Source organism: Coptis chinensis, chromosome 9, assembly GCF_015680905.1.
Source record: "Coptis chinensis isolate HL-2020 chromosome 9, ASM1568090v1, whole genome shotgun sequence".
Lineage (NCBI taxonomy): Eukaryota > Viridiplantae > Streptophyta > Magnoliopsida > Ranunculales > Ranunculaceae > Coptis > Coptis chinensis.
In genome coordinates, this window is record NC_141464.1 from 20,122,635 (window position 1) to 20,134,224 (window position 11,590).

At 37.1% G+C, this 11,590-nt stretch overlaps 1 protein-coding gene across 1 annotated transcript; it reads right to left on the minus strand.

Annotated features, from left to right (window-relative positions):
- Positions 1–9,505: 9,505 nt before the first annotated feature.
- Positions 9,506–11,294, minus strand: QRT1 (Pectin lyase-like superfamily protein). Its single transcript, XM_086583947.1, has 5 exons — positions 10,816–11,294; positions 10,457–10,646; positions 10,176–10,379; positions 9,829–10,064; positions 9,506–9,717 (listed from the first exon to the last, which is right to left on the minus strand). The coding sequence occupies exons 1-5, from the start codon at positions 11,085–11,087 to the stop codon at positions 9,570–9,572; spliced, it is 1,050 nt and encodes a 349-aa protein (XP_086440073.1). The 5' UTR covers positions 11,088–11,294; the 3' UTR covers positions 9,506–9,569.
- Between the last annotated feature and the right edge of the window lie 296 nt (positions 11,295–11,590).

Here is an 11,590-nt window from a genome sequence, read left to right on the forward strand (position 1 = left end):
GAAGGCCGAGATAGAAGCACAGCGCAAGTTCAGAGAAGATATGCTTGAACGCTTCCCACCCCATGGGGGTTCTTCTGAGGAGGAGGCATCTGTGAGGCACGAGCGTTGTCACCGCAGGACGGATGGCTCTGGCCCATCGGGAGCTCAAGAGTCATCTCCTTCTCATGTGCCATCCACTACTAGCAGCGCGTTGTTTAGGGATCTTATGAGTTGATGTTATTTCGTGATTTGTTTTATTTTTTGTTGAATGTTATTTTTTTAAAATTCCATAGTTAAATTTAAATTGGGTAGTTAAATGTTGTTTGAATTTCAATTTTAATATAATGTGGTTCTTTTCAAATTGTGTCGTTGTTGTTATTGTTAATCCTACCTTTCGAATTGTTTGGGGTGGTATTATTAAATATGGCATGATTTTTATAGGAACCTCAATTTTAGAAATTGTTTTGGACTGATTGTTGGGAATATTGCCGATATTGGCAGGCTATGAATAGATATAGTAGTAGGATGAAATCTAAAAGAGTTTAGAAGTTACTATTCTAAATTCAGTATAAAGATATTAGGGTTGTTTTAGAATCAAGAATATGGGTTGTTTCCATTTTCGGTTTTGAAATTTTTTGTTTCCGGCCATTGCCTTAAAACTTTTTGGCAACTTCCCGATTCTTTTTGGAAACCCAAAACCTATATAAACTTCATTCATTCTCCACACAAAACTCACATCTCTCACATTCATCTTTCCCTTTTCACTCCCAAGTTTTCCTTTTTTTTTTTCTCACTTCAAGATTTCAAAGAAATGAGCGCCGCTTACGCCTCAATGGAGGGCCACCCGTGCCCAAATCACTGTAAGTCCAGTTTTTCCTTGAGCGTGACCGCGCCCTCCCAAGACCAAACTTGAGCTCGACTATAACACCCCGTCTTTTATTTTGCTTTTCCTATAATAATAATAATATTAATAATAATAATAGATAATAGACAATAGATAAAATAGAATATGATAAGTGTTAGTGGAAATAGGAGACGTGGTTTATGGGATAAACCTTGTTCCCTATTTCAGGGGTTTTGTTTTTAACAGAAAGAAAACAGAATAGGGTTGGGCAAAACAAAAAAAATAAAAAATGAGGGTTTTAGAAAAAAAAAATGGAGTTTAATGAAAAGAAGAAAATGAAGAGTTCTTCGGATAGCTAGTCGACAAATCGACTTCGATCTTTCGGGGTATCGCTTTTCGAAGCTGTTCGGTTTTTAAAAACTGTGAGTAGATATTTTATATTTGTTTTATTTCTTGTCTACTGTAGATTTCATGATACGAGGTACTGTTCGCATGATGTTGGTTTAGTCAGTACGATATACTACTGTGTAGTGTTAACTGCATATATTCCTTTAAATAAACCTATATATGAAAAAATGATGATAGTAAATTGATTGCTGGTTATAACCCAACTGGATGTTTTAGGTATTCTGTTTTGGTTGGATGGAGAGTGTGGGTTCGGGAGGTTGTCGAAGCCTTGAAACTGGGTTTTTTTTTCAAGGCCAATCCTCAGAACCACCGGACGTCCTATTAAATTTTTTGTTTGACTGATTGTTTTGCTAGAAATTATGGTTGTACTGTTAGTTAGTGTTGATGTCGGTTTGGTTGTTTGAGTGTTGTGGAAGCTTGCACCGGCGTTAATGGAGGCGACAACCATAGAAATCGGTACTGTTAAAGTTTTGAATCTTTAAATGTTATGATGTGGTGGTTATGGGTTAGGTTATGTTTAGTGGCTAGTGTAGTGTGTGTGAGGGCAGCGAATGGTGGTAGTGGAAGCTTGAAACAGGTTGTTAATGGCGATTTGAACCAGATCTAGTTTTGATGATGGGTTATCGATTTAGGGAATTGAGCTTTTGCTTTTATTAATGTTATATGGTTTTTAACAAGGGTTCAAACCGCTAGGATGAGGGTGGAAGAAGATCGGAATTGGTGGCGAGCTGGTGGTGGTGGTAACTGGTGGAGAAGATGAACAGTGAATTTCGGTTGGGCCTTGGGCCGAAATCGGTTTTGGTTTTTGGGCCTTAGCTAGGTTAAGTTGTTGGGCTTAGCTAGTTTAAGTGTTTGGGGCCAAACTAAATAGAGTGTTGGGCCAGGTTCTATTTTATTTTGGGCCGACCCATTTGACTTAAAATGGGTTAAGGTGAGCCTTTAAGGATTTAGACTTTTGGGCCTTGATTTCGGGCCTTGGTTTTTGGGGCTGGTCCATAGTATTTTAAGTGGATCTTCAAGTTGGGCCAAACCAGTTTATGGGCCGGGTTAAGGCTTAAGTTATTGAACCTGGTCAGCTTAGATAAATCGGTTTAGGACCAGAGTTGACTTTTGACCAGGGTTGACTTTGACCAATTGACCCAATTTGACTTTTTAACTCGGATTATGATTTGGGCTATTAAGATAGGTCTAGGGCTATTAGGATGTTTGGCTTTAGGCTAAGACCTTTATGTATAAGTGTGTATGTGTATTAACTACTATGTGATGTTTCAGTTTTATATACAACGTTATGACACTTAGACATCGGGATATTAATAACGCGTAAACAAAAAATACATGAATCAAGGTACTCCTACGTTCTTTGAAATAATATATGCAATAAGGTTCAATAATGCGTAAACAAATTTACCACCTCTTTTAGAACTCTCCACGCCTAAAGTTTTGGATTTAATTTTATGACTGTTGATGTCATATGTTAGGTGGGCATTTATTGAATGTGCCATAAATGGCCCGTTAGCGTTATATAGGGGTATTCATTGAATGTGCCATGAATGACCAGATTCTTTGGACTGCCCTAGAAAGGAACTAAGGTATTCGCCTTGCGGGTTAGTTGTATTGTTTGATTATGCGAGTGTTTGGGTTTACTTTCGAATACATAATATAATATCTACATAGGTTATATAGAAGTTCTAACTTTCTTTTGCAGGAGGGTAGGACTTAATAACATTTTGTGCAGGGACGCGGTCCTACCCTTATACAGTGGCGGACATCGGTAAGTGCAATTCAATTATTTAGATATTAAAAGGAGTTATTAGAATGAGTTAATAAAATGGAAGTTTTGCTTGGGAAGAAACTATGCCGGTTGAGATGACGGAACTACTTGTCTTCCAAGCTGAGAATGATTAGGTTATGATAGATTTAAAGTGTTAGTTGGATAAGTAAAGTTTGAAATGTTTATATGTATTTAGTCTACTCATACCAGCAAATTCAATTTGCTGACCCATGTTTGCTTTGTTTTGGCAACGTGGGTGTGTTCTTGGGAACATAGGTGGAAGGCAGTGGAACCGCGGCGTTTGATGTGGGATTCTTGCCTGGAGCAGTCCGTTAGTTTTCTTTTAGGTCTGATTCTTATTGGAAGGATGTAATAACGTAGCTTTCTTTTCATATGACATGAGAATATGATGTTGATGACCTGTTATTCTTAGAATGTTATATTGATGATTTTTGATGGAAGATAGACTTGCATAAAGTAATAAAGAGAATTTTTGGAGATTATATTTGTGGTTAAGATTGTTTATGATGTGGGTTTTAGGTTTTGACATGTGTTGTATCCACCCCGTCATAGCCTGGGTTTTTAGACAATTGAACCAAGTGATGTTTGAGATATTGATATTTCAAATATTCATTTTTTTTATTGTTTAGAAATTCGGGTCGTGACAGTGACCCGCGCCCAAAACACTGTAAGTCAAATTTCTCCGTAGCGCGCCTGTACCTCAGTAGAGCGCCCCCGCGCCCTGACCTCTGTAAACACGAAAAATTCCAATTTTTTTGTGGGTTGTTCTTGGATCGTTGCAGCTATTCTAGAGAGTAGTTTTGTGATGACATCTCCTACAGTTATACCTGAACAATCTTTCGACGACTTGTCGGGAAGCGAGTCTTATAGACATTGGTTCTGCGATAGGATCTTGCAGTTAGGATGGCGGCATCTACTGGTAAGTGAAGATGACTCGTATTCACCTAAGCTTACTGAATATTTTTACAATAATGTTAGTTTCTATTGTAACCTGGATGGAGAACAAGAATTCTCCGTCATGGTTGATGACACGCCACTAGAATTCAATAAGTATTTGGTACCGTTAGTTTCCGGATTGCCTTTGCCTGACCCTATACACACGTGGGGATATATGACCGATAATGCATACCTCTATGACTATACATACTTTCATGAGTATTATGGGGGAGGGGTGTTTCATGTAATGGACCACGGGCGATATAGTATAACCCTTGGTAGCCTATCCCTGAATGTAGGCATAACCATGTTATTCATTATGATGAATATTTTAGGGTAGTGGCAATTTACTTCTGCAAGTAGCACCGCTGGTGACGTTTTCCTTGCTTTAGCTGAGGGATGTCGCCGCTATGACATTCCCCGAGTATTAGTGTCTAGTCTTTAGAGAGCCCAAGGCATGAGGCATAAGTATCTTTTTATGCCTGTTTTGGTTTGTCGCGTCATGCGTGCTTGTTTACCTATATTATGTACCCAGTTCACAGATTGGAAAACAGTTGAAGTTATGAGACCCACCAATTGGGTGGTTCATTCATTACGAGTTATGACTTGGCCTGGATGGCAGGTGCAGCCTCATTTGGTTGCCCCTTACACCCCATCAGACATAGTAACACTCGACAGGTTAGCACAAGTTGATGACACACGGCGGCGAGCTTGGCAAATTATCATGGCGTGGCAGGATGCGAAGGAACCTCACCTCTTTGGAGAGGAGGATGAGGATGACGATTAAACAGGAGTTAAGGTAAGTTTTTAGTTTCAGTTAGTGTCTTCTTATGTCCCAAGAAATTTGATTCTTGTTAACCCCATAACGAGTGGAACTCATATAGAGTTGCGTCTGTTCAACTTTTTCTATATTAGTATGTTTTAACCTTGTTTTGCAGATGTTCCGAAATTTCACGCGTTTCTATGGTATTTCTCTACCCTATTTATTTAAATACTTTGAGGACAAAGCATGCTTCTTGTTTGGGGGGCATAGAAACACGTGTAATTAAGGCATCTGTTAGGATATAGATATGTATAATATGCACTTGTTTTCTAGTAAAAATTCAAAAAATTCAAAAACAAAAAAAAAAAGTTTATGCTATACACTTAGGAATATTGGTATTGTTTTCTTTCTCTATGCTATCAATAATCTAGAAGTCTCATGTAGCTTTTGTATTAGAATAGTTTTTAGAAACTTAGGTTAATATGTAGGTAATAATATTTGCATCTATTTATAAATATGTTACATGAGTATCTATGATTGTTGGCAGTAAGTTTCTGAAATCTAGGCTAGAGTACTTATTCTACAAATCCTGTGAGAATATAGCCTAAAGCCTTATATGAGTGAAACATTTGAAAAATGACACAAGGAAAAAGTAAAATCCGGATAGAGAAATCACACGTCGACTTGCTTGATCACTATATCATATCCTAAGTGAGAATTTAGGCATTCTTTGGATCGATATAGCCAAAAATTCAAACCTATGAAATTATTTTTCGCTAGTCTCCCCTCTGAGCTTTTCTTTAGCCTTTCATAAACCGCAAATCCTTTAACCTGTTACAAAGCAAAATAAAAATAAAAATTAGCATACCCATTCTTTAAATGAGTCTGAGAATAGAGATGAAGAATAGAAAAGAGAAAGACCTTTGAAATCAAGAATTTGTTAGTCGCTTCAAATAAGAAAAGAAAGTTTTCATCCAAATAAAAAAATATATATAAATAAATAAATAAAAGAAAATAAAGAGTTAGAACTCCAAAAATAGAATCAAATAAGTCAAACACCAAAGAAAAAGAAAAATATGGCTAAGGATGGAAACAAAGTGTAGAAGCAAAAGTAAAGAGCAAGGTTTTCTCTAGTTATATAACTTGAAGACTCTATTATCTCAGACTTGTCCTTTTTGAATATCCATTTCCTTCCTTCTTAAACCATCTCCTAATCCCCGCAATACCTAATAAAGACATCTAGCTCAATTAGGAATAAGTTAGTGTGATAGTAAGTGGTAGATGTGTTTGATCGACTCTGGCTTCCTTGTGTGTCATTGAGATTATAAGATAAAGTGTGCCCACTGCACACTGGAGTAGCGAAACTTGAGCGGAAAAATCATAGTGGTTTTTGTCTTGACATTTATGTGAGGACCTACTTAAAGACGTTATTCCGAGTTTTCAGAAATAGACCTGCTAGTGCATTTCATAGTATTACTCATTGTATATATGTTTATTCGTAGATGATTGATTATTATGCATATATTAGTTTAGGTTTTGACTTGATTATTTTGTATTCATTGCTAGTGAGATGTATAGATAATTGGGAGCATAAGTAAGGAAACAATAGTTTTATTTCTTAGTCGTTGTAGTATAGATGAAGTTTGTGAGTACCTTCACTGGAAAACTCTCACGATGCTATAACTCGTCCACTAGGGAATTCCTAGTGGTTTAAGGCCTTGTTGCATATAGTCAATGCAATCACACTCGGCGAAACGAGAGTAGTTAGAACTCCATTTTTGGTCACTTATTCTAATTTCTCATATTTGCTTGAGGACAAGCAGAATACTGTTTGGGGGTGGTTTGATAAGAGCTTAAAACTGTAGTTTTAACCCCTTAACAATAATACTTTTAGACCAATTATGCGAGTAATAAATAAGAGTTAATGTTGATTACATGCTTTTATGTATTTCAGGCATTGAAGTCAATTATGTGTAGAAATGTGTCACTTTGGCGAGATAAAGAAGCAAGGGTTGGTTGCTAAGAAGTTCTATGATTAAAGGCCAAGATTCAAGGAGAAAAAGCCTTTGGAAAGCCCGGTCAAAACTGAAAAGTCAAAGTCAACGCGGGCAGAAACATCAAACAAAAATCAGCAGAACTTCCGAAGACCGTATCTTTTAACTCAGACCTCAGAATTGAGCTTACCTTATGTCAAAACGACCGGCTCGGAAAGAGTTTTCCAATGGTCCAAGCCCTGACCAAATCAGAGGAGCAAAAGTGGACTAAAAGTCTAAGGAAGTCAAATCCAACTAAATAGGGCTCTGTGGACTGAAGAGATTGAGTTTTGGGCTCGATTTTCCATCCCAAAACATGGCTCCTCAGCCCATGCAAGAAAATATGGATCTGGTCTCCTCCATTTCAACACACAAGACTTAGCTCTTAAAATATACTTAGTTTAGGTAGAAGGTAGCCATTAGAGCATAGTTCTAGATCTAGTTTTTACATTAATTAATTAGTTTTTATTCTTGTTTTAAATTCAGTACTGAATGATTGTTATTGTTATTCCTTAGATCAATAAAGTTAATTAGTTCTTCATAAATTAGTTTCATTTTCTATTAATTATTTAGTTTCAATTCATGGATTTACTTATTTGTCATTATTAGTTTCAATCAAATCTTACATGAGTAGTTTCCATTTTGAATTCAAATAAGCAAAGTTAGACTCTTTATATCATGACTTGTTTAATTTCATTGGGAAATAATAGCATAATGATTCTAGGCTAAACCTCCATTAGAGGGGGTTGAAGAAGCCTTGATGAAGCTTGATTTTTATTAGCGTAGAGTAGTCGTAATTTCGATTCCATTCTAGAAAACGATTAGTTCACCATGAGAATGGATTTTATTGTTTCACATGCAAGATGTTAGTTGGTAGAGATTACCATGAACAACTAGGAATTAGTAATAACCAATTGTTATGCGAAAACAGTTCAATTCGGATTACGACGATTCTTCGTTAGTAAATTAAGTAGAGTTAAGGTGGAATCAATCCCCCCTAATTCTTTATCATATAGTCAAGTTTAGTATTCCATAGTCGAATTATCATATCTTGTTAGTATAATTTTCATCGTAGTATAAATTACGTAAAACTCTCATTGACTTTGGATAGATTGATAATCTTAGAAAACGCTAATTCTAAAGAACTAGGAGTAGAACAAATCTTTTACTCCAACTCTATTTCGATAGAATCGAGAGAAGAAAACTTTGATAAAACACTTAGTCAAGTTTAGTTTTAGTTTTACTTACGTTTGAATTTCATCATTTATTCGTAGGTAAAACTATACATTTTACGTTTATCATTACCCACATGAGTAGTGGTTGAAGATACAATGAATGCATCAGTTGTCATTGTTGAAAATCAGAGATCTATTATATTTCACTCATTGTTGAAAATCAGAGATCTATTATATTTCACTCATTGTTGAAAATCAGAGATCTATTATATTTCACTCTAGAAGCGTGAAACAACCAAAACTAGAAGACAACCTCACAACCTCGGTGGCGGTTTTCTCTTAAAGAGTTTGATATATATCAACCTCATATCAACAATACAATCTTACACAGGGAAAATCTTCGTCGCTCTTCGGGTGAAGTGTTGGGCTTTTGAGCAAATTTCCTGTTGTGATGGAAAATGGATTGGGTTTAGTGGGTGGGCCTTTAGACGGACTTTTGTGTTTTTCTGGTCTAATTCCTTTTCTTTTCTTTTGCGATGTTCTAATGTTCTATTTCTAATTTCTAAACGTCTCCTGTGCTTTGGGATGGTTACATTTGACTCACCACAATGGTTCGATTTATCAATTAGGTTTCTCCTATGTCCTAGGGCGTAAGTGACAATAGTCACCTTGCATAGTTGCATTAGGAACGGTCTAAGGGAGCCCAGTCTGCCGACTTTACCATGCTCGATCAACAGACAGACACTACAGTTGAGGGAGGTATGCAAGAATGAAATTATCTTGTATAGGATTTATCCAGAGTCAATCAGGAAATTTGAAATGTGAATGGTAATAGCAGGCAGGGATGGATGAGCACTGACAAGTCCCGAATTAAGTCAGAATGATGAGTTAGTAGTTGAGAAGGAAGAATAAGAAAAAGAAGATAAGTGTGACAATGATGAGGAAGCAAAATTGCGCCCTATCAAAAAAGGATACTACGGACCAAATTCGAAATCATAAAAGATGACTTAGGTGACATTAATGTTGGTGAAAGGATGTCTCCTTGCAATGATAAATTTGACTTCGTAGTTGGCAGGTTAAGACATGCGAAGCTTATGCATTGCATGATAATGTAAGAAAATGAACAATGGTTTTAACCTTTTAGGAGTCATGCATCTTCGTCAGATTTCATAATTTTGGCGTAGCTAGACCAAGTTACTTTGGGTAAAATCATACCACATTGCTACACTGAAACAATTTTATTCTTACCTTGTCTCGTCATGGGCGAGGCTTCAATACATTTCAGGTCAACAACTCGATCAATCATGCACAAAGTACAAAAGTAAAATGTCTTCAAATGTAAATGCTATTTCATGTACCCTCATGAGTTATCCATCAACACCCCCTGAATAAGAAGGGTGCTTCAATTCCAGTATACTGTAGTGTTACACTTAGGACTACATATCAGTTGCCCCCAGCAGTTGAAACCACGCTGATTGCTATGGCTAACAAACCAATCATAAAAATTGACATGCTCGCATTTATTGAGAAAATAGTACAGAAGAAATTTACAGACTAGATCAAAAATTGCACCACCATCTTGCTACAGGCCCTTCAGACTTCATTAATCACCCCATCAATTTAACATCATGAAAAGGGACTATAATCGTAGCCATTGGTCACCGTTAATAAAGTTCCGGTCCAGAAATGGTCTTGCTTCCTCATCTTTGAATGACTTGGCCCATGGCACTCGCCTCCTTAAATCGGCTCCTCTTCCCCTGCATTTGTACTCCCCAAACCACACAGTCCTGTAGATTTTAAGGGAGATTAGTTCTAAATGAAAAGATTTTCTAAACGAATTCTGGGAAAAAATATAGGGTTATATACTCCTGGAAGTTTATTTGGGGGAGGATCATTACCCTCTCCTCGAAGGGTCTCCCCAGTCCGTCCAGCCCGAGGGGTTTATAATGCCATCCAAGTCACAAAAGGAATAGACCACTCTTGAAAATCTACCCCAAGCTCTTCCCAAGTATATTGTCCCAGTCCCGTTTATTGTACACTTAACAAAAGAAAATCCTGTGTTCTCCACAGCCGAACTCCTATGCGAAGCTGCGATTGCTCCTGATCCTGTAGCTGTTGAATGAAGTGTGCACTCCTGATTCCAGAAACCACCTTCTATATCAAAAAATTGCGAGAAAAAACTGAAAAACAGCAGCAAGCAGAATTGCAGAAACTAGTACATTTTTCAAAGAGTTTGGGACCTTACCTCATAGAGTGATCTTGCATTACCAAAAATGAAATCAATTGATCCTTGAATGTAACACTGGTAGAAGTAATGTGCTCCACTCAAGTCTAACAAAGTGTCCTGTGAACCTACAATGTTAACCCTATAAAACATGGATCTTTCACCAGCTATTCTTAATGCAACTGCTTGCATCCCTTTTCCTCCCGGTACTGCTTCTACCGTATTCTGCAAAACAGAACATTGGCATTACATTCTCGGACTGAAGAACACTTAAAAGAAGTGAAATGTTCCAATAAATTTACCTCGACAGTTATCCCAGTGGCACAGAAGTAATCAGACTCTATATCAACAGTAGCTGTATTGAACGTCCCCGTCTCTCGCCCATCCGAAGTTCTATCTGAAGCTTTACTATGCCAAGAAATCACAGTTTCTGTGCTTTGATTTCCAATGAACGAAATATATGGCTTCGTTTTCGGCACAGTTACCCTTTCACTAGAAACAATTAAAAACATCCCGCATAACTAATCACATAATTTATAACCAAAAGCAGTACTATCAAATGCGAGAAAGCAGGACACATTTTCAAGAATTGGCATAAATAACTATATACACTCATACCCTAACGAGCAGTTACTATATTTTGTCAAGTTCAAGTACTGACCTGTAAACACCAGGAAGTATAAAGATCTTCACCCTACGTGTATTTTGATGCGGAATCAAATCGATGGCGCCTTGAATGGTAACAGAATCCCCTGTCCCATCTTTCACTACAATGATAACGCGACTATTATTCTCATTCTCATTCATCAACTTCCCCATTTGGTTCCCAATTCTCATATCTTGCCACGTAATATAATTCTGGTTTGCACAACATAACCCCAACTTCGCAGTCGTAATGGCAAACAAAATCAAGAAAAAGGAACGAAAACCCATTGTGTTTTTGGAGTTACGTTGTACGTACGTGGAAGTTGCTTAGAAGAGAAAGGAGTACGTTACTTGAAAGGGTTAATGAGAAAGAGGTGACAGCAATAAATGAGGGGAGCGTGTAATAGTATAAGATGAAAGGGTGAGAAGAGAAGGAGAAGGAGAAGCAGCATGATAAAGAGTACGTGCGTGAGAGGAATTAATTGACGAGGGAAGGGATTAAAATGGAAATGATTGATTTTAGTTCATTCAAAGAGAGGGAGGGAAAGAGGAAGTGATTGTTTTTTGTTTGGTTTTTGGTGCTGTGGAGGGAAAGAGGTTTTAGTCATGACTCATGACAAGTGTACCAATTGAAATTTAAGGAATTGAGTAGTGGAACTTGAGTGAGAGGTAGTTGTTGTTGCCTTGTTGGTAAGTAGTTAAAGCTCAAATAACGGTTATGTTTCAGGATTTTTGGCTTTTTTTAGCTGAAACTGAAACCCCGCCGTTTGGCATATATATATGAAGAATTT